General features: G+C 46.2%; 2 protein-coding genes across 4 annotated transcripts in view; one reads left to right on the forward strand and one right to left on the reverse strand.

The window, feature by feature from the left end:
* Window positions 1-10,442, forward strand: part of NTNG2 (netrin G2) — a 67,814-nt gene extending 57,372 nt beyond the window's left edge. The window contains exons 5-7 of one of the 2 annotated variants that reach the window (XM_024192914.2): window positions 7,307-7,474; window positions 8,618-8,752; window positions 9,393-10,442. In XM_024192914.2, the coding sequence (XP_024048682.1) occupies window positions 7,307-7,474; window positions 8,618-8,752; window positions 9,393-9,616 (527 nt within the window). In that variant the 3' untranslated portion in view covers window positions 9,617-10,442. The remainder of the gene's footprint in view (window positions 1-7,306; window positions 7,475-8,617; window positions 8,753-9,392) is intronic. The other variant, XM_024192915.2, reaches the window with a different exon arrangement.
* A 6,125-nt stretch (window positions 10,443-16,567) lies between these two features.
* SETX (senataxin) overlaps window positions 16,568-22,953 on the reverse strand; it is a 42,825-nt gene continuing 36,439 nt past the window's right edge. For both annotated transcript variants that reach the window (XM_024193080.2, XM_024193081.3), the window contains 2 exons: window positions 22,448-22,535; window positions 16,568-20,407 (listed from right to left, as the gene is read on the reverse strand). In XM_024193080.2, the coding sequence (XP_024048848.2) occupies window positions 19,604-20,407; window positions 22,448-22,535 (892 nt within the window). In that variant the 3' untranslated portion in view covers window positions 16,568-19,603. The remainder of the gene's footprint in view (window positions 20,408-22,447; window positions 22,536-22,953) is intronic.

Below are 22,953 nucleotides of genomic sequence, written 5' to 3' on the forward strand. Positions count from 1 at the left end.
TGTTTAAGGAAGGAGTTAGAAATGGTGGCTAGAGGATCCTCTGTAGCTGGTGAGATTCCAGCCACAGCTTTCCTCTCCTGTGTAGTTAGGCTGTAGAACAGCCATATGCTGCCAGCAAACCCAACAGCTCCTGGCATGAGGAAAGGTAATTTTACTGCTTCTAACCGTTGCTGAAGACCCTAATTTCCATGGAGCGTTGATGGTTTTTAGAAATTGGATGGGGGGGAGCAGAGAAATTTGATACTGCTCCACCCTCCCAGTCAGTGTGTCTGACTGAAGCTCCCTGCACAGCCTTTATGAGGAACAAATACAGTGTCTACATTAAGCTGATGTTCTTTCTGTTGGTGCCATTTCAAGCTGTTCGGCGTCCAGCAAACCCAACAGGGCTTGGACCCAAACCTGTTCCACAGGAGCCTCCTGAAAACATCCGAGGTAAGGAGGTGCTCTCGGGCTCGGAGCCTGTGTCAAAGGGAAGCGAGGACAGAGCGAGGGGGTTCTCTTCCAATGTCAATAAAATGTGGACGCATAGCCGTCATTAGATATTAGAATGACTCGCTAGGAGGAGCCGACGATGGGTAGCTAATTCCCAGGCGGATCATAAGAGATTTGGGCTGGACTAGCCCCTTAAGGCTATGAACTCTCTTCAGCCTGTATCCTGGAGCTCTTTCTTCGTAAGCTTGTAGGAACAATGGATGAAGACAGACTGGGATGGGAAGAAGGATGGTCTTGAGTTGCGAGATCTAGATTCTCTCTCCGGCTATGCCACTGACTTAGTGTGACCATATTCAAGTTACTTCTCTTTTCTACACCTTCAGTTTCCCATCTGTAAAAAGGGGGTGATGTAGCTTACCTTGGAGGGGTGTCTGTGATTATAAATCCACTCTTGCTTGTGAATCACTTGGAGCGCCTTGGGTGGAAGATGCCAGAAGCAGGCAAAGTCCCATTTTTTTCAATGAGAATAAAGTTGGTGACCTTTAAACAAGCTTATTTAGAATCAGTTGGGGGAGGAGGGAAGGTGCTTTCTCAGGTCCTCATGCTAGTTGCCATTAATACACAGGAAATGGTTTCCTCAACCGGCCAGATGCCCTGTTGGACCAGAGCTTTGCTTTCCTAGCTAGAAGCTGTGGCTCTACACCCCAGTTAACTGAAAAGACACCAGCCAAAGGTGCTGTATTTAGAAGCGATTTCACCTGCTGCAGCTGAGAACACCACACGCCCCTCCCCCTGACCAATCAAATGGCTAGTTTAATTAGGCTAATCGGCCACCCTGGACTGACATAGTTAAGCCTAATTAGCTGATCCCTGGATTCTTAAACCTCCTCCCCCCAGAGAGTTTTTTTCCTTTGGGTTCCTCAGAGCCATAGGCACCTAGTAAAAGCCAGTCTCCTTGTACAGCTGCAGCAATGGAGAAGCCTAGGGCCTGATTTTTCCATGGCCTTGTACCTCACCTCAACGTTTGAGGCTGTCCCAAGTGGGTGTAAAACCCAACTGTGCACGCACCGCTGTGCTACCCTTTCGCACCCACTGTGCCCAGGTATAACTAACATGACACAATGGAGACTCGAGTGCCCAACCTACGTTACGGACACTACCTCGCCCCAAAGCCTGGCTGAGCATGCTGACCTGCTGCGCTGCTCCAAACAATGGCTTTGGGCAGGGAGGTGCCAGGACATGAGAGTTGACTTTGGGACTTGGGGAGGGGGGGGGTCACAGTGGGAACCTCCAAGTATTAAGAAGGAAGGGGGTGTTCCAATCCCCCATGCTTGCTCCCCCACAAATTCCTCAAGTGTTCATTCACTTTTCTTTTACTTCGCCTCGTCCCTCTTTTAGGGAAGTGGGCAGCAGGTGGGGCCATTTTCCTCAATCCCTTACCATGGGGTGGGACCATCTCCTGATATTTGCCTTGTTATCTCTGCAGCCCCCCCCCCCAGCCTCAAATTAAGTTCAGAACGGTCCTGTCAGATGCCCCCAAATCAACCATCGTGTTTGCTGAGTCTCAATGCCACTGAGTTGGAGGGTTTCACTGCCCTGGGGACTGGCACAAAGGTGTGCAGGTGCTCTGGGGGGGACTACTGCGTTCTGCTGGCAGCACTTCAGTACGTGCTGCCCTTCATCCTGTGCCAATCCCCCGGCAGTGGGAGAAGAGGTAAGACAGCAGCACTGAGCTGAACTGCTCTGATCACAGCTGATCAAAAAGACTACACAGACAGGATTGGGGCTCTGTCACCATGGCAACTTCAGCCTAGCGAGGCTTCCCCCAGGCTAAAGCCACCTGGCTAGGGGATAGCAAACAGCCCACCTGTTCAAGGGCTGGCAGCTGCCTAAGGGCTAACAATAGCTTGGGCTGCCTGCCGGGTTCACTTTTCACTGACGGGGCTGCGGTTGAAACTAGTCAGGATGGAAAACTCAGGCCCTCGGCAAGAAGTAACGAAACTCAGGAGCAGAGGCACCTGGGAGACTCCAGTGACTGTCGCTTTGTTCACTGCGTGGCCCAAATGATCACTGAAAGCACTGCAACAAACAGGCTGCCTGACAGCGCCCGGCTAACCCCTTAGTTGTTCTCCAGAGGACAGTATTGTAAAGCAGTGGAGACTGGGCCACTAGCAGCAACCCTGCCTTGGCCCCAGCACCCCGGCCGGGCAGCGTGCTCCTTTTCTGTCATTGCTCTCGCATCTGCCACCTTAGGCTCGACAGGTGCTTTGCAAAGGCAAGTGAGTCCTCCCTTAAAAGTTGCTGCAGTTGCGGAAGCTGAGGCACAGGGCATTTAATTGACTTGCCAGTGTTTTACACCATGGGTGTGCTACAGCAGGGGAAGGACCCCAGGGTGGGGCTGGCTCCCAGCCGCCTTCTCTGAGCACTAGCCCCTGTCACCAGTGTAGAGGGTTCACCAGCAGGCTGACCGTTTCCTCTCCGTTCCCTGCCAATTGTGCCCTGCCACTAAGGCCTCATTATTATGATGTATATTGTGTAGTACCTACCATCCCCCAGGCAGGCTGGGGCCCCATCGTGCTTGGCATCATACAGCCAGTCGCTCTTCAGGGCAAGGCCCGTCTGGGCCTAAGAACAGGCCCAGGGCTGTGATTTGGGCAAGGGCAGCGCATTGTTACAGTCTGGGATGCTGCCAGTGGGGTAGAAGACCCTGCTTGGGGTTGGCTGTGACCCAAGCAGTTGTGGGCCCCCCCCCCCCCACACTTTTGGCTCTGTGAGGCCTAGTGGTCGGCTACAAAGGCTGGGTCAGCCCCTCCGTGGCTGGCAGCCCAATCCGGCAGCTGGCTCTGCCTGTGACTGGCACGGCATCCTGGCCAGTGCCAGGGATGCAGCCTTCAGTCTCCTCCCTTCCAGCCCGCTGAGCTAAATCTAGCCCAAAGGCGCTGGGAGGTGCGTGGCTCCACCTGCCTGTTTGGCGAGGGCAGCTGAGAGGCGCTAAGCAGCTGCACCCAGGCTATGCTGTTAGGAACATGCCTGCGAAGCGCTGTAAGGTGGGAGCTTGCCCTCGGGTGGAAGGGGGGATAATGCCGTTCTAGCACGACGCAGTGAAACAACCCCCCCCCCCCCCCAACCCCCCAAAAAAAACCACGCCTGCTGAGCGCCCCAGCCCCCCCCCCCAGGGATGGCAGAAATGAAGGGCTGCACAGCGTGCCTTTTCGCTGACAGCCGCTGGGATGGGGTAGGGGGTGTTACTCAGTCACCGTCCGCTGGCTTACAAAATAACGCTTGCTGGTGTCGCTTTGGTGGTTGGTTCGTGAGCGTCCATCACTGGGCCATTTTACCTGGCACCGCAGTCACTCACCCTAGACCCCAGCAAGGTGGGAGGCTGAAGGGTCATAAGCACAGCAATGGGGTGGGGGAAACGAGTGGGGATCTGTTGATTAGAACAAGGTATTGGGCATCAGGCCTCCTAGTGCCTATTCCCAGCTCCACACCTGATGCACGATTTAATTGTGCGCTAGTCACTTAACGGCCTTGTGCCTCGGTTTCCCCATCATAAAAGAGAGCTAAAAACCCCTACCGTACTCCCAGGGCCTTTGGGAGGCTTTGCTAATGAAGATCTTGTAAAGAGCTTTGCGCTCCTCAGATGAAAGCCAGCTCTGAAACTGCTACGCGCAGGAAAAATACAGAGCCGGACAGCGTGAGGCTGGGGGTTTTTTGCTGGAGAGCGGTTTGTAATTCGAGAGGGGTTAGGCTGTTTACTGTCAAATGAAAGAGGCTTGTCTCATCTCCTTCCCCTTCCCCCAGGAAACAAGTTATCTGTTTTTTTCTTTTAAAGTCTATTTCAAGCATAGTTGAAACTATACCTCACAGGGACTCCTGCACCAGCTCTCACTGGCTGATGGACTGTTCTTCCTAAACAGAAATGAAGAGTAAAATTCATCCCTGTGCAGAGGGGCTGCATGAGGCCCTGAATCTCCCTGACACCTTTGCACTGGGGTGAACTTTCCCCTTGGGGCACATGAGCTTGGAGGGTACTTTGTTTGGCCTATGAACGCCTATGGGGCAGGTAGGCAGCGTAGCTACTCACTGCTTAAGGCTGTCACCAGAGTGAGGGGACAGCAAATCCGTGGGACAATTGCAGCTCAGAGTGTTAGGATCATAGAATGCTTTCAATGGGTGCGCAGGGCGTGGATCAAGTGCCTGAATTAGTGATTAGAACAGGTGACTCAGCCTTGGGATTCCCACTTTCTCTCTCTTGCTCTTCCACTGACCCACATCAGCAAACCACTACCTTCCCCCCGTGACTCAGTTCCCCCAATCTGTAAAGTGGGGGATAACTGACCCTTTCCCACAGCCTGGGGGATGTTGTGAAGTTTAATCTTTGTAACAGAAAGTGGTCTCCTTAGCTCGGCAGCTCTTAGCTGCGTTCACACTGGAAGCTCCTTGGGAAGAGAACATGTCATCTTCAGCCTTATGCAGCCCTGAGCGTAGTGTGGGCACTTGAACGAACATAGCAGTGTGAAGTTTTATTACCTGATTCTTTGTTATAGCTCAGCACCCCAGGCAACAAGCCTGTTTGGCAGCCTCCTCGTCTCATCCCTGCTAGGGTTTAAAAAGGACAAAGCATCCCAGGCACTGAAACCCATTAGCCCTCATTGGAAGCAAAGGCCGCTAATGTAATCACCATGGTAATGCACTGAAGTACTGCTCTAATGTGCATGTTAGCAGCAAAGGTTTCTCTCTGCTGGGATAGCTCCGAGTAAGTCCCCTTCTCAGTGGGGCCGGCTACTTGCCTTCCACTGCTGTGGGGAATTCTCTCTCTCTCTTCCAGAGCATTGAGCTGTATTTTTTTTTTATCTCACATACAGCTGCTCCAAAGAGCAAACCAGGACACACAGCACACTCTGCTGGCAAGAAGCATGCAAAGAAGCCAGGTACTGCCCGCTGTAGCGTGTTAGCTGGCTGGTGTGGTAGCTTGTGTAGTGTTAGAGTAGTGGCACTTTCAGCTGTAATTGGGCTAGATAATATGGTCTAGATAGTACTTAGTCCTGGCTTGAGTGCAGGGGACTGGACTAGAAGTCCTCTCACAGTCCCTTCCAGTCCTACACGTCTCTGATTCCATGAATGGAAGCCCCTTTTTGTATGCTATTTGGTGTGACCTACATTAAATGGAGTCCACGGGAAACCGATATTTTAAATGGTTAGACTTGTATAGCTTTAGCCTGACTGTCTAACCGGATTCATTCCTCTACACCCATGTAAAGCGGTGGGCAGGATCCAGGAACAATAACTCTGCTTTTCACTGAGCTCTCTGTGCAATAGAGCACTTTTATGGGTGGAATTTCTTATACACCAAAGTTTAGGGGGGGGAGGGGGGAAACCATGAGAAATGTAGAAAGGCACCAGCTGTCTTGAGCAGAAATAGATTTCAGCGATGCCAACGTGATGTTCTTGGCTTACTCCATTATTGTTCTAGCACCAGAGCTGCTCTCCGGCAGGGTAGGAAGTGAATGTGTGTTAAGGGATGAGAAAAAGCATGTTTTTAATTTTTCCAAGCGGCTTCCAAGATCTCCAAACTCATCAGGCTCAAATCTGGCTCTGGCCCAGTGGCACCTGTTGAAACATTTAGAGGTAAGAGGGAGAAACGATGGTTGGTGGGAAAACAGAAAACTGAAACTAAGATGCTGCAAGCCTTGGAGGGATCTTTCTAACCCTGTGATCAAGATTTTCCTCGCCTTTAAAAAAAAAAAACACCCAAAAACACCACCTACCTGGGTCAGGGAGGTGTCAGACACTTAGAAGACTAGCAGTTACACTTGTCTCTGAATACATCTGTTATTTATCATTATAAGAAAGAATCCTTATGATAAAATAACCTTCACACACCTACAACAGCCAGCAATACCCAATTAGAAGATTCCTTGAACATTAACTGAGCAGGCAAAATTTATTTAATTGAAATTCAGTGTTTACAATTCAGTCACAATTCATCTCAAAGGCACTGTGAACTGTGGGGGAAAACCCTGCCTGGCTCTTTCATAGAAGCAGATCTCACTCCCCTTCCCCCTAAACCTCCCCTCCCATCCATGTGCATGTCAGCTTGTGTCACTTGCATTCAGTCTCCCTGCCATTCTTTTTGTTACACTAACAGTCAAGAGGGGTTTGAACCAAATCTCCAGAATCCCCCAACTACTGGGAAAGGTCAGACCTGGTCTGTCCTTTGCAGCTTGGGCCTGTTTCTACTGCACCTTCTGCTCCTTTCGGCCTCCTTATTCTGCTGCTGGTGACTAGAGACACATGAACGCTGCCTGTGACAGCAGAACGTTGACCCAGGGTGGAACTAGCAGTGTGAACTACACACACATCGGCCCCTCTCAGTCTCTTGTGCCAATCCGCTCCCCATTATCCCTTCAAGCTCCCCAGGCAAACTTGTCACCCTGAGCCATAACGCTGCCAATGCAGCAAGACAGACGGTTCTAGCCATCTTATCCCCTTGTGTGTCAATGGAGAACAAAAGCTCTCACTAGTCACCCTGATTAAAATCCTGCTCCTGGAAATAAAACTCCTGGGTTGTGGCTTAGAAGGGTGTGTACCCATCTATACCTTAGAAACAAGGCCTTAAAAACAGCCTTTTCCTGCAGTGAGAGCAGGGTAGTTACTCTCAAACCCTGATCACCCACATGCTAGCAGAGGCCTGCAACCAACCCAGCTGTCTGTCTCCATATTTTGGGGGGGCAATTGTATTGTCAAAAGAGAACCCCTCTGAATCCCCTGGATTCATGTCACTACCTTATTGCCTCTGATGGCGCATGGCCATTCTGTGCCATGGGAATGACTGCATGCCAGGGACTTCTCTCACTTCTCTTCCCAACAGACTGCGAGTGTTATGGCCACTCCAACCGCTGCAGCTACATTGACTTCCTGAATGTAGTGACCTGCGTCAGCTGCAAACACAACACCAGGGGGCAGCACTGCCAGCACTGCCGCCTCGGGTTCTACCGGAACGGCTCGGCAGAGCTAGACGACGAGAATGTGTGCATAGGTGAGTAGCTGGGGCACTATGGCGCATGGTGGGCACTCCTCTCCGGGGAGTTTCACTAGGTCGTTACTTCACAGCTGGCTGAAATTAACAATGGCTGAAAGTAGTTACCAGCCGCTGGCTGTTTGGTGGCCTGTGAGAACGGAGCCTGGTGGCCATCCAGTTTCTGGCCAGCAATCAGCGCAGAGAGGCCAAGGGGTTAATTGTCCTTAAAGACTAAATAATTCTGTCTCTCCCAAAGGAGAAATTTCATGTCCAGCTCAGGTAAGGTGCATTGATAGCCCAGGATAGGGGAAGCTTGCACTGCCCTAGAAAGGAAGCCTGGATTTGAACTGGCAAACTCAAGGTAACCGGTATGCTATCCCCACTTCCCTTAGCCAGCCTAGCCTCCAGCCCCAGCTATTCGGCTCTGGCTGGATTATTCCCGCCAATGGCACGGTTCAGTAGTGGAGGTAGTAGTTGCAGCTTTGCTGTGCTATTCCCCGCTGCACGCACTCGGAATGATCCCAGGGGCTGTTGCCCCACTGGGCACTCATTCACTCAGCCGTGAGAAAAAGGACACACCGTGCTCGCCCATCCCTTGCCAGTCCCTCTGAGTGAAGCGGTGCTGCTGCTGGGTCTGACCCGTTTGATCCAGTGAAGAGGGACTCCCTTCTCCCTTGCCCCCAGCGTTCCACAAGCCCTGAGTAAAAAACCACTTCACTTTTGAGGCAATTAAATGAACTTGCAGGTAGTTTGGTGTGGTCAACCCTTCAGCTACAATCCTGAGACCCAAGCTTGCGTGTGGACGTTGACCCATTGCGTAATGGGAGAAGCTTGGCCAAAATATGCCCTCTCTTCCCACCACTTCTGATGAGCTGTGCGCTTGGCTACTGCCCTCCAGCCCAGAACAAGCTGCATTTTAGTAGTAGGTAGAGCAGAATCTGTGTATAAATTGCTGTGGTTGGAAAGGCAGCCCAGAGCTGCAAGATGGGGTGCTTGTAAAAGTTCATTCCTAAAAGCCAAGGATTAAATGGGCTGCTCACACTGCCAGCCCTTCTCAAGGTCCTGTCAGTGTGCAGAGCCCTGTCGGAAAGGCATGGAGAGCTCCCTGGTGCTCAGTGTGCACAGTCGGATGTAGTAACTAGCTTCCATGTGTTTCGACAGAATGTAACTGCAATCAGATCGGATCGTTGCACGACCGCTGTAATGAGACCGGCTACTGTGAATGCAGAGAAGGTGCCGTCGGGCCCAAGTGTGACGACTGCCTTCCCAATTACTACTGGAGACAGGGTTGTTTTCGTAAGTACCGCAGGCCAGCGGGGAGTAGCAGGGTAACAAAGGCACAGCAGCACCCATAAAGCCACTGTACGTGACAGCGGTGGAATGAGCTAGAGCGTGCTATCCCAAGGCTCCGCAGGCAGGGCCATGTGCTGCTGTGCACAGGATCAGCCTTCAGAGCCCTTACTCCGGCCTGGCCAGAGAACAGGACTGATGCCGTGAGGCAGCCGGAGGGAGCCGTCTTTAGCAACACCCGCTCAGCTGCCAATTGGAGGTAGTTGCAGAGAGCCCAGGTTATAGGGCTGTGTAGGGCTGAGGTCCCTCCCCTGCCCCATTAATGTAATGTCATTGCACAGTTTGTTCCTATGAGGCTGGGGTCTTAGACTTGCACTGGTGCTGCAGGGCAATTGGATTAATACCAAGGGCCTGAAAAAAGACCTGAGCAAAAGCCAGCGTCCACATTCTAGTTACAGTTTTAACCCGGGCTTTGTCAGCTACACCTTGTTCCCTTTGACAGCCCAGTGATGTAGCCTTCAACGTCCCTTCATTATACTGAAGGCAATAAGCCTTCACTGTCGCCCAGGGCAGAATCCTAAGGCCCCAGGGCTGTGGGTATCCGGCAATAATTCCCCATGTTCTTTCTTCCCTCTTTGCCTTGCAGCCAATGTCTGTGATGAGGAGCTCTTGATTTGCCAGAATGGTGGCACCTGCTACCAGAACCAGAGATGCATCTGCCCTGCTGGCTACAAAGGGGTCCTGTGTGAGCAATCCAAGTGTGACTCTGACAACAAGGCCTGCAATTCTGCCTCCAGCACATACCTCAGCCTAACCACCTTCCTCATCAGTGCTCTCATCCTCCAGCTGCGACGCTTGTTGGACTTTTGAATTGCAAACACAAGGGAGCCAAGTCAAGGTGCATCACCCGGGGGAGGCTAGGAGACTAAGGTCATAGGTAGCCCTCCGCAGCATCACCTCCTCAGCCTTCCTTTACTCTAGGACTTCCATGACGTCATTCAGTCCCCTGTCCACCGAGAGCTACAGCATCTCAGGGGCTGACTCCTGTCCTTCCACCAGCAGCAGCCTTGCTCCAACATCCGCGCCCTGGCCAGAGGTAGCCGCAGCATGGACTTGGCTGCTGAGCTGCAGAGAGAGAACTGTGACAGCCATTGTGCAGAAGCTGCAGTACCTTGCTGGCATTAGAAAGGACTCCTGTCACACACACTTCCTTAAAAGCAGTGACTCGTTCCCCATTTTGCACGGGGGGCTCTGGTTCCAGGGCATGGGGGACCCTGCCAAAACAGTGCCGCAATCCAAGGATTTTTTTTTTTTTTAAACTTTTCAGTAGTTTCATTTTCTTTCTTGTTTTGAAAGAGCCAGTCCTAATTGCTCCAGAGCCCCATGGCACCAGAGACTGGAGTCCAAGGCATCCCTGGGGACACTCTGGTCCATCCTTGCTGCATAGTCCCATGTTTCATTGTTGACCTGGCCGGGCCCTAGAGATACTGTTGCCTACAAATCTAGTTGCTGAATTTATTAAGTTTTGTATTTTTGTTGTTGGATTTTTATTTCCTTCTCTTGCACTTGACCAGAACAAAAAGGCCATTGTGCGCATGGTATATCAGAGTGCAACGTCTTATCCAGGCATTTCCGTATAGTGTACGGTTCAAATACTTTTTTGGTAGAGAATTATTTTTGTTTGAATTAAATGCTATAAAAGGACTACAACCTAAAGGGACATTTTACCATGAGCATTTGATTCTGGTGTATAATCCTACAGTAAAGCAACTATTAATTGCTGCTTGACCACCATGTTTTCCTTTGCGTGCAGAGTTAATTGCAGGTAAAGACTTATTTTTTGATACACGATGTTCTCTTGTGTTTTCTGACTCAAATACCAAGGTGCAATCTCTGGGGGTTTGTTTTGTGTTTAAGATCTAAGGAATTTTTTTTAATCGCCTTGCTGAAAAGGTCAGCTTGGCTGTAATCAGGGATGGTTAACAGCTATGAGCAAAGACTGGTTTTAATTTGGCATCTACAGAGACTGTTGGTCTCTTCTTCAGATGTCTTCTCAAAGTGATGCTGCGGCAGGAAAAGCTGCTGCTTGGCAACATTGGGATGTTTTTCCAAAGGGAACCAGCTGTTTAGACACTCTACTAATAGGCGCGGGACACTGGTTCAGCTATGCACTCTTGCCAGAGGACAATCTCTATTTTGAATATTAACTATAAGCAGCCACAACCTTGGACTTTCATGTAAACTCACAGGTGTTAGTTCAAATATGGAAAGATTTAAAGCTCATGAACATGCCACAATAGGAGGAAGTATTTTAAGCCATTCACATGGAAGGGGGCCAGAGAATTCTGAAGCAATACATGACATAATTTGCAAACTGAGCAACCAGTTTGATCCCCTAGCTGAACGCTTTAGATCTCTCGCTCCCTGGGCAACTACAATGCTCTGGTTTCAGCCTGAGAGGTAGCCCAGAAGTTGTTTTTCCACCAGCCCGCCACTGGCATTGTCCATTTCTGGTATCCTTACCCAAAGGATCATGCTACTGCCCTTTCCCAGATCAACAGCTCTCCTGTTTCGATACTCTTCATAGAGGAACTGCTCCTCCTCCCCACTTTGCGGCTGTCAGCCATAGCTTGTACCCAGCAGTGGGAGTATTCCAGGTCTGAAAACAACACACTTAGAATCTTTCAGCCCTGTATTTCAGAAACTATATACAACTAGAACCACTGAAATGCAGCCACTGCTGCAGTGGAGGATGGCAAAGGACCACTACTTTGTAAAAGAAGGGGGAAAACTTGAGTTGAGACAGGACAAATTCTGTCCTTCAATGAAAATAGTAGGATAGGATCATTAAATCCAAAGGTCTTGTTTGCTTTGAGAGCTCATTTTTTCATATGAAAGATCCCACATACGGAGAGCATGGAACTTGATTCAATCCAGCATAGAAGGGGTGAAGGGTTGAATTGACCCTTTAGGTACAGGGAGTTTAAGTATTGCCAACTTCATGAACTTGTTGGCAGAGGCATTCTCTCCTTTTCTTTGGTGCAGCTGTACGTTGTCTAAAACTGGCTAGATGCTGCTTGTTGCTACCATTCTTTCTTGCTCTTCCAGATACAGTCCCCATGAGTTACAATTCTTGCAAGTAGTTTTTATAGGAGAGACTATAACTAAATCAAGACCTTAAAAGCACATCTGGAGGGGGAAATACACATTTCCCTTTCCAAGCACTATTATTTCTCTAGGCAATTAGATTATAAACAACAGCAAATAATTTACTACTTCATAAAACCATTTCCCCAGACAGACTCCGTAGCTACTGGAGCCCCCGCTCTGTGCTCAAGTGGCTTTATTGCAGTGGAAGTCGGAACATTTATAACAGCAACACAAAACTTCCATGGGGGGGGGGGGAGGGAACTATCAAGGGTGGCACTGTTGGGAACTGACCAGCTAGAGACTGTGTGCAAATGGCTGCTGGAGTACTGCATTAGACAGCATCGTTAAAAAGCGGTCACTGGCTTCCTTGAAGGGCTTTAGAGAGAAATAAGCAGAAATGTTATGACCCCCTCACCACAGGTTGGCAGCAGGGTTTAGACCATGTACCTTCAGTACCAACACACGGGCTTCTAGAACTTGAGCTGAAGCAGCACCTCCTTAGCTAGTAACAAAAGTAGGCTGTTAGCCTTTAGAGTAGCCACACGGGGGATACAACACACTTTACAGCTGCTGAAGTCATGGTGGAAAAGAAAATGGAAACAAGCATGGTACCTATAACCTAGTATTGGGCTCTTTATAAATACCTGCCTAGACAGAAGTGGATGCCACGCTCAAGTAATCGAACCCTAGGAAAACACGGCCACCAAGGAATTGTCTCAGAGGCAAATTAAATGATCCATGGACTTTGGTTAGGACAACTCCAAATAGCCAGTTTGAAAGCAAGGGGGGGGGGGGGGAGTTCTGATCCCATCCTAAAGACAGACTCAAAGCTGCGATGGTTGGTCCTGTTTTAGAAAGCCTGTTATTTTTAAATTTAGCATTCATGCAGCCAGGAAGGACACACGACTGAAAACGCATCTCCCCACCCTCTTGAATTCAGTGTTTTAAAAAGGAAATGTTTTTAAAAGCTTTGAGAACTTCAATGCTTTGAGCATATTGACAAAATGTAACATGCAAGACAGGGATCCACACAAAGGAGAAATAGCTTTACCGTAATACAAAAAGAAGAAACATCCTTCATCTTACGTACAGGCCACTGATGAACGTTCACATTCTGGAAGACCCATAGAGAAGCTGCAGACATTCATGCAGCAACAGTTCATGCTTTTAAATGGGGGTGGGAGGGAGGGGGAAGAAGGGAAGGGAAGAGAAGGGAATGGACTATTGGTTATGGGAAGGCTAACAGAAAAATCCTTAAAAGGCACTAGCACCCTCCTGAAAAATCTACTCACACTAATGTTTTAAGTTGGTTTGCCTGTTTATTTTAAAAATTATACCTGTCTGCAAAATGCTGACCTCTTTAAACAAGCATTCAGAGAGACCTCTGTTTTTCCTATTTACCTCAAATTGTATTCCAACGTTAACTATTTGGTGGTGTCATAACAAATCTGTTTACCCAAATAAAAGCCACCAAAAAATCTGCAATCCTAGACCTGTTGTCTGGCATGATTAAATAGCACAGCCAGTATGAATCTATCACCATAGCTACAGAAAAAAAAAAATCAACAGTAGTTTGGCTTTATGCACAAATTCACTCACCCAAGAAAGCTTTTAACCGTGTTCATTCTCAGCTGAAGACAGGGGAAATCTACATTTGCTAGAATTTGTTCGAGCTGCACAGGACAGTTCTTTTTTAAATGGTTAGGAAACGGACAGTTCATCTGAAAGGCTGATCCTGAAAGGGGGGAATAGATCATTAAAGGGAAAGGGACTCAGCACATGCTATCAGCACTTTGTCCCATCAGCAACATTCTGTGCTTTAATTGGCTTTCATGAAATGCCCCAAGTGTAAATAAAAGCAGAAGCTCAGTGTTTTCTGAGTTCTAAATAAGATAAGAGTTAGGCACTAAAGATACTTAACGCAGCATCTTCTAGGAAATGTTCCCAGTCCATGGCCAAACCTGGAGTGCTTTGCTGGAGCCACGTTAAGTGTTGGTTGGGAGTGGCACATTTAGGCACCAGGGGCAGAGGAGAGTTTCAAGTTGCTCTGAAGTAAACTTGTCTAGTTTTGCTTGCCCAGGGAAAGCATTGGTTTTGGGGTGGGCGAGTGTAAAGGGGAAGAAGGGGGGACAGGAATGTCAAAAATCTGTTGTCATGGGCCATAATGGTGGGGAAGTCTAAATTACATTCCTGAAAATTTTGCAGTGGCTCTAAAGTGACCCTCTGTTAGCCAGGAGCAGGAGTGATAGACTCTGCAGTGATTTGGGAGTTTAAAGGGGGGAGAGAGCGGAAATCAATGACGGTCCTCAGGTCCAGATTGCGTTGAATCCCACTGCAAAAGAGCAAATTCTCTACTCGATACAGCAATTAAATAAGACTGCATTGGAGAGTGTCACATATGCCAGTCTAGAAAGCAAGTTTTAGATATGCTGAACCATACCAGATGTAACAAGTGTACAAGATATATTCACCTCTCACTCCCCAGGATCTTCCTGGCCACTAATGGGAAGGGAGTCTGTACCTTAGCAGACAGGAGCACATGGCTAACAGGCTTCATCTTTCAGAGACATTTAATGTACAACACCCTGCTTAGTTTAGATTTATTTGCACTGAAAACAGTGCAACGGATTTTTCCAGGGATTTAGAAAGGCCTTATATATGACTTGCGAATGGAGCCTTTGTGGATAGGAGTTGTATTTTATGGTTTAGCACCATAAATCCCAATTACAATATAGCAGAGTTTGTTTCATCTCTGAATTATTTATTCATGCAGTGTAGAGGAGAGCGTTTTGCAATTTTAGAAACATGGTTCTGGTTGTTGTGGTATAAACAGAGTCTGCAAATGACCAACTAGCCTTCAGCTGTCAACTACTAGAACAATGTTATGCCCTAATTTTAAAGTACAGGTATCAGCTTGCACATTCAAATGGTTGCTTTAAAAAAAAAAACTAGACTGTGAAGTCCCTGGGTTTTTAACACTTACTTTAAAAAGGTAACTACAACATACTTATAAATCTTGCTTTACCCTTAATTGACTGGTACATGCTCTAGAGCCTCATCACATTTTTTGACCTGGAAATACACAATACTTCGCACTGACATGGCATCAGTAGAGATCAAGACCCTTTCTAAAGAAGGGGAAGAATTACTTCCATTTTAGACACTGGGCAACAGGCGATAAGTGACTTGCCCTCTGTTGCCCTCTGAGTCAGTAGCACAACTCAAACCCCGATACCTCAATGCCCAGTCCTTTGCTTTGTCCACTGGACCAAGTTGCTTTCAAATCAGCAAGCCACACGCGACTTGTCTACATTAGGGTTTTCTTCTGAAAATTCTTCCACCACTTTCCCAGTTTGAGTAGCATTGAGAGCTCTAAAGCAGACAAGGCCCTGGGTGCTGCTGATGTTTTTAATGGCGTGTGGTTTGGATCTAGTCAAAGCAGAGTTAGACAGAAAATGTAAAAAATACATGGCCATGAGAGCCTTGTCTACTACAGAGCACCTAATGTTGCTACCACCAGTGGAGTTGGGCCTGTGTTACTGACAGTGGGACACTTTATTTTTTAATTTCATGTGGACCCCTTCCACTCCTCCTCTCCCCCCAGTAAGTTTAGTTAAGTAGGCTTTGGGTGCACTTGTAAGTCAAATGCCAAGCACTTCACACAAGTGACAAAAAGTTAAGGTACTAGGTATGACTACATTTCCTGAACTGGGTTATTGCTTTTATCTGGCTAGTAAATCTGAGCTCTGTATAGATCCCATGAAGGGAGGGATCTTGAGTGCCAGACTGAGGTTATGGTGCTGTATCCTGTACAACTGCAGTGAAATCTGCAACAGGAAGATACCCGCATTAGGCAATGTTTGGATACCACCTTAACAGACAATGTCTGATTCTCCTCTAAGTGTAATTCTCTTCCACCTATTCTGGACAGAGTATATTTCAGCACTTACAAGCACAAGGGATTCCCATTCTATTATTCAGAGATATCAAATGACAAGCAGCACCACAAAGGAGCTGCCATAGCATTGAAAATTAATCCAAACAGAAGCCACTGATTTACATTTCAAGTTTCTTCTTCCACACTTATTTGGTCCAAAGACGAAATTAAACTGCTTTACATTAAAATACATGCAGTCAGTCTTCCACACATTCACTAATGATTCATCTAAGCAATACACGTGCAAGAGGACAGGGGTCTTCCAATGGCTATTCTGCCACTTACTAGTTCTGAAACAGGAATACGTGAGAAGGAATAGCACAAGACTACTTGCATAGTTGAGGGATTGGCCAGATCAGTCAAAGGAGGAGAAAACAAAATGACAACACAATATAGATTGCATATATGTTCATCGGTCTCTACTAAAAGGTTGATTACATGATGCATGAGCAAAACAAACAGTTGAGGTGAAAATAAGTTAAAACTGCACCATATCAGTGTGCATCTTGGCATAGGTTTTATTTTTGTAATACATTTAGTCTAAACTCTCTAAGTGAAGAAAGTGTAACCAGCAGGCAAAGTGTGATCCCAGGCACTAAGTGTTATGTATCTAGCTGGAAGAAAAATACCAATTAAAAGCGATTAATCTACTCCACATGAACTCTCATTTTTACTAAAAGCAACCAATTCTGGGCTATGCATAAAGAGAAAAATGCTTAACATAAAGGGCAAACTCAACCCAAACTTTTTTATTCAAAAACAAAATATAGCATTAACAAACTGACGTGGCAGGAATGAGCCGGTGCAGAGAAATGATGGACAAAACAGCGACAGATACAAAGCAAGTAAAGGCAATAAAACCTTGTATCAGCTGAGGGAGTAAACTGGAATGGTATTGCAGTCTCTTAATCAAACAGGGTTTATTGAGAAGTTATACAACTCCACTAAGCAATAGTGCGTGTAATACAGGATTTATTGGGTACAGATAGGTACGCACAAGCCACTTATCCCTATATAGCGAAAACGGCACAGCTCATCACTTCTCCCTATATAGAGACAGGAGATATAAAATATACAAAGCATGGGTGATGTAATGCCACAAAGGCAATGCAAGACATCAGAATAAAATTCCTTCCAGCACCTGACAAGTGTCGTTTTCAGGATAGAACTTACGTTCTGGATTTGACAAACAGGAGACTGGAAGAGTTCTAAGATTCGCATGACAAACGGTTTTCCAGTTAATCGTTAGAACAGCATTCCCTGATTCAGACGGACTTTGTCTTCAGTTTTTTTACATGAATATACACTGCATGGTTTCCATAGCGATAGGAACTACAGCGGTTTGCTGACTAACCCTGCCTTTTTAACCCCTACTGCACCGATACAATAGGTTTATAAGGGAGACAGTATTTCAAAGTGTTCCTATTTAGCCTAGATATAGATACACACAGGGAATGAATCTCAGCTAAGAGTTATGCAGAGATCACTAATGTATGACAACAAGTGGCTCATTCCAACAGCTCTACTCCCTGAAAACATGTTAGATCATACACTACTCTGAACAACTTTCATGACAGTTTAAGGTGCGTACACTGGCAATTAATGTAGTACACATATTAAACAAAGCTTTGGGGTTAAATTCTGCTCTCAAATTGTGTGCCAACATCTGTTATTGGCTTCATTTCATGTGCCTATCTAAGGGCAGAATTTAGCCCATTTATTCTCTTTACCATCACTGTAATAGAGAACAGCAGGTCATGAGCTGTGCCATGCAGATACAGGAGATATAACCTTCAAAATACCTATCACTTAGCTGTCACTAGTAAAGCACATCTATTTCAAGCTTGGATAGGTGAATTCATAGCAGTACAATTTACAGTTTACCATGTAGGCTACTGTCCTATTATTCTTACAGGAGTTATGTCATCTCTATATTTTGTTGTGACGCCACCACCACGCAGCTGTTTGTCAGTATGAAAGGAAGAAGGCAACGTTAATCACTGCAATGAAAGTATCGGGAGGGAGACCTAAACAATACCGCTGGCACAATTGTTTAGCCCATGGCAGTCTTGTGGAGTTCATTTTCTTATGTTGTGGTGAAATTGGAAAGACCAGCATGGTAATGGAATCAAAATACTCGTGTGTAGTGGTGGGCATAAGTCATTCAGTAGATGTGCTGAGAACCTGCTCCCATTAATTTAATGGAGCTAGGTCTTAATTTTGCATCTTAAGAAAGCTGGGTTCTATCTCACAAGAGCTCACATATAAAAGCACGTTTGAGGGCTTCGTTCTAGTCCTGAGAGGTCATTTGTCAACACCACAAAGTGATCTGGCGTACCATGGTAATCTCTTCTCAGATCAAACTTAGAACAGCCATAGTAGGGGTATTTGCAAGTTGAAAATGAGCTGCATTATCACCAAAGGTCCACAGAAAAAATCTGCACCTTGCTTGCCCACACTACTTCTGGCTCTAGCCAGTGACAGATCGTCAAAGTGCTAAATAAACATACACAAAGTATGAGCTCAGTATTGTCTCTATGCAAAACAGATAGTATGCCTAACAGGTGTTGTTCACTTTCTTTATACACTTAGACATTCACCATATTCCTGAAAGAGCAACTGATGCCTTAATCTGAACACATTCTATTTAGAAACAACTCCACTTGCAATTTTGTTGTTATGAAAACATGCATATGAGTAGGGCTTTTTAAAAAAAAAAAAAAAAGTTATTGCAGTTTTATTCATTTACCAGTTAGATATTCTACATCTACAGAGTAAACAGAATCCAGTAATAGTAATAATCATACTTAGCTCTTACATAGCTAGCCCTTTTCATCTCCGCAGATCTCAAAGTGCTCAGTAACCAGGCTCACGCAATCTGACTGTCCTCAACTACTACTGACTTCAGTGGGAGCTCAGAGCCTTGAGCCAGTTAGTGCATCAGTCTATAGACTCTGAAACTGCAATAAACTGACGTCCCAATCACATGGCTAAGGACAACAGCTGAAGAATAAGGAGCAAAAGTAAGACTCAAGGCACATCTGCATGAACCGAGGATATTTTGTTCCTATGAAAAAGTGGGGAAGTGAAATAAAAAAATATATATATACACACACACACACACCCCATATGTAGAATTCTCTGTTGAACATTCAACCCCCGCCCCCCTGACTGTCTTCCATGAGGCATCAGTGGAATTTCAGAAAGAATCAAAAACCATCTGACCTGTTACCATCCTCTCAGCCTTTTCAAAATGTCCCATTTGCTATTAAAGAAACTAGACTTACCAAAAATCTCTGGTGAAGTTTTCTTTCAGTTTTTTTGTTTTTGTTTTTTAATAAAAAAAACGTGCTCCACTCTGAAATTAGCTTTTGGGCATGGAAACAAGCAGCAATATGCTTGCTGAATTAAATCTTAAAATAATTTTGTATGCTATACAAATATACATCTGTTCAACATTTACACCACTTCACTTCCTAGGATCATAGTTCAAACTTACTGCCATTACACATGGAGCAATTACCCAACTTTTCAGTTCAAAAGCTCCAAGGATATAATTTCTCAGGTATGAATTCACCCAACAGCCAGTGATGGGATGGAAAAAACTGGACCTGTTAGTAGAAAAGTAGCAATATGAAGGAGTTCCAGGTGAACTAGACACTTTGTTTTTAATATAGTCCATATTTTTAAGGGCTGGGGGATAGGTTTTGGAGGGGCTTATATAGTGGGGGCAAGGCTGCCAGCTGCAGCTGATCCTAGAAAGATTTCAGCTAATAGGAGACCTTCCTCCTCTTGGCCTCACTCAAGTCTTTGTTCTCTGGGGGTTGTTCTGATGCTCTTCTGCTTGCAGGGGTCCGATAGTCCTTGTCTTTGCTCCACTCATTACCTTTCTGGTCTTCTTTACTGACAGTTCTTGCCTCTTTTGATGAGACAGAAACTCTCCAGTCATGGTCCTGCCTGGCTGTATGGGAAGCAGTGAAAGGCATGTCTGGCTGTCTTACAGTTTGGTTGGGCTTGTTCGAATCTTCTGCCTTGGAGACAGGAGGCTGCACAGTGCTGATCTGACCCCAGTGGGCTGAAGATGCATCAGGTCCCCGTGACAATGTCACATCTGGATTGCTCAGGGCTGATGGACTGCTATTCTTGGAGGCCTGCTCCTTCCCTGTCGCTTCTGTCCTCCTAGCCAGTCTTGGATCCCGAGGTCTCTCTCGAACAGCAGGCTGCACCGCTGTGGGAAGAGTGACTCCTTTAGAACCCAAAACTTGAGACTCTGGGGGCTGTCGGACTACTCCATTGCCTTGTGCTGACAGGCCAGCACTGGCAGAGAGTCTTCTAGAGTCATTGCTGCTTTTTCTGTTGGTGTCCTTATTCTTCCCATCACTGCCCAAACACGTCTGCGCTTGAGTAGCTTTCTTTGACAGTGCAGCAGTAGGAGGATAGGAGAGTGGCCGCTGTAATGCTGGTTTGAGCTTCAGAATTTTAACAGCATCCTTTTTATAGTTTTTGTCACAAGTCTTGATGATAGCGCCTCTTCTCTGAGCATCCTGAATCAGCTTATTCCAGTCTTTATTTTCCTTGAAAGAAGAAAAATCGTTAGCAAAAGGAAACCTGCACACACAGGGATCTCAGGATGCACGTGGTCCCATTTTAAATCCACGCAACCTCACTTCCTATAGGCGTCGCAGGAACTGTATGTACACTTGCTCTGGGATGAAAGGATTTTTAGTAAAAGTTTCATTAAAAAGCAATAAAGCATCCCACTGCTATAACAGAGAGAGGATACTTTTAGCCATCATTGTACAAACTCATTTAAAATGACAGCTCCTGTAACTATGATGGTCAGGACAGCGGTCCTCTGACCTTGTCCAAATACAACACAAGAATATGGTGTGATTGCCCCCTAGTGGTGCATGAGATACAGTAATAGAATATATTTTTTGAAAAATTAAGGCAGTGGTGTGCAAACTGGGGAAGAGGTGGGGGTTCAAAGAAACTCTCAATATCACTTTTCATAGCAGACTTACTAGCGTCCAACTGCCAGCCTTACTTCTGCTGCTGCTGGCAATAAGGTGCTAAGTCTTCTGTGGAAAGTGATATTAACAAATATCATTTTTCACATTGCCACCCTTACTTCTGCACAAAAAAAGTTTTAGATTACAAGTAATGGAGGGGCAAGACAAATTCTCTGAATGGTAAGGGGGGGGGGGCGCGATTTGAAAAATTTGCACACCACTGCTTTAAGGGACATCAACTTCAAATATAGGCAATTTTTAAAAGGTGAATTTAAGCAGTTTCAGTTACTCCGGATTCTACCCTGCCAATTTCTGTCGTTACCCAGCCACATTTTCTTGTTTTGTAAAAATATTTTTCTCCGCTGTTTCTGTGTAAAAGACCCACATGCAGGGAAAACTGACTGTCCCAGGGAAACTGACTGTGCATTTGATAGCATTTTGTGCAAAAGGTAAACAAACTGAAGCAATAGAAAAAAAATTCTATTTTTTTTTCAGGTGGTTATCTTAGGCATTACTTGAAATGTGTAAGTAAAAATTCAGACAAAAGTGTGATTTTTTTTAAAGCTGAAACTGTTCCTTTAAAAATTTCAAATTCAAAAAGACATTTTAGCTTCCTAACTGAGTAAAATCTAATGGTTTGTTAGATTGATCCTATTAGAAAGAAGGCACTATATGCAAGAACAATATCATGAGAACAGGGACATTTACTGAGTCTCTGCTGAATGAGAAATGCCAGCTACAGTAGTTAAACTGTCCCAGCAGTCCTGATTCTTATTACAATGACTAGTAACCTCAAAACTGGTCAAGTGCAGTACACTTGATTCCAATGAAATAAGCTAAAATCTTCCCCTTTTCCTCCTTACTTTACGCCACCATGCCTAGGATCTAACAAATTCTGGAAGCAAAGGGGTGAAGAGGACAACATCAATAAGCCAGTGTCTGGAACTGAACTGGCCTCTTTTTATGCTTAATTTGCATTCTCAGCATGTGCTACAGAGTGAAAAACCAACTCTTCCTCAGGCATGGAGGGCACTGTCAGGAGATATTGTGCAGTTCTGCTATAAAGGGAATGGGGAGCAGATCTGGGGAGCATTTGGGGCTAGTGGGTCCTCTGGTCTTCTCCCTACCTGAAGCAGTCACTAGGATTGGGGAAGGCAGCTTCGTTTGGTTTATTGTTCGGTTTTTGGGGGGAAGAAAGGAGAGGATTCTGACCCTCAGGCTGTGGAGCTTCCCAGTGCCAGCTCTCGTTCAGGCTGCCACCGGGGAGAAGATTTACCTACCCCCTCATATTTTCAGTATTTTTTACTGTTACATTTTATTGCAAGCCTTTTTACAGAAAAACATCTCACCTGCCTGGCTTGAAACAATGGATACAGCTCTCCCTTCAGAAAGCCTTCTGTAGCAGTGTATTAGACAAGGACAACTGACTCTGCCCAAGAACAGCTTTCACACCATTGGATTGCTTTAACTGAACAACCTTATTCCAACATAGACGACTCTTTCACACAAGGATGGGTTGGGAATGGCTTTCACTTCTCATTCCTGACCTGAACTAACAGGGAGAACAGGCAGAGATTCACCGGAATACAATACTATACCTACCATTAACGTTGTCAGTCTTCCAAGGATGAAGAGGCTGTACCTTGCTCGAGTAATTGTAACATTCAGACGCTGAAGACTTGCCAGAAACCTAAATAATGAAACAAAATTAAGTCGCTGTACTGTTTCTTCCAACACTCTTAGCTGAACTTTAGTTCTTATTTTTAAGAAGTGACAATTGCTGAAATAAAAACAAATGCTAACTACAAAGAAGGTGGGTTTTCCTCCATCCCTTGTTCCCACTACAGCAGCCAGCCCTCCCCTGAACAAGGCACTTTGGTTGTTACCCAGACTCCCTTTGCCCTCTTCAATCCCCTGTAGAGAATCTCACTTCCCCCAGCTTCTACTGCTGCTGCTTCCCTTCTCAATGGTGTCTCCAGTCCCACTCGTAGCCACTACTTCTCCTTTCACCTTAAAACAGTCTCCAAAGTTTTCCTACTCCCTCTGCCACTTCCCTTCCCTGCACAGACTCACAGATGGAAGAGATCAAACTTATTTCTCCTGTCAAG

The sequence above is a fragment of the Terrapene carolina genome, unplaced genomic scaffold (assembly GCF_002925995.2).
Source record: "Terrapene carolina triunguis isolate 2854851 unplaced genomic scaffold, T_m_triunguis-2.0 Scaffold238, whole genome shotgun sequence".
NCBI classification, from domain to species: domain Eukaryota; kingdom Metazoa; phylum Chordata; order Testudines; family Emydidae; genus Terrapene; species Terrapene triunguis.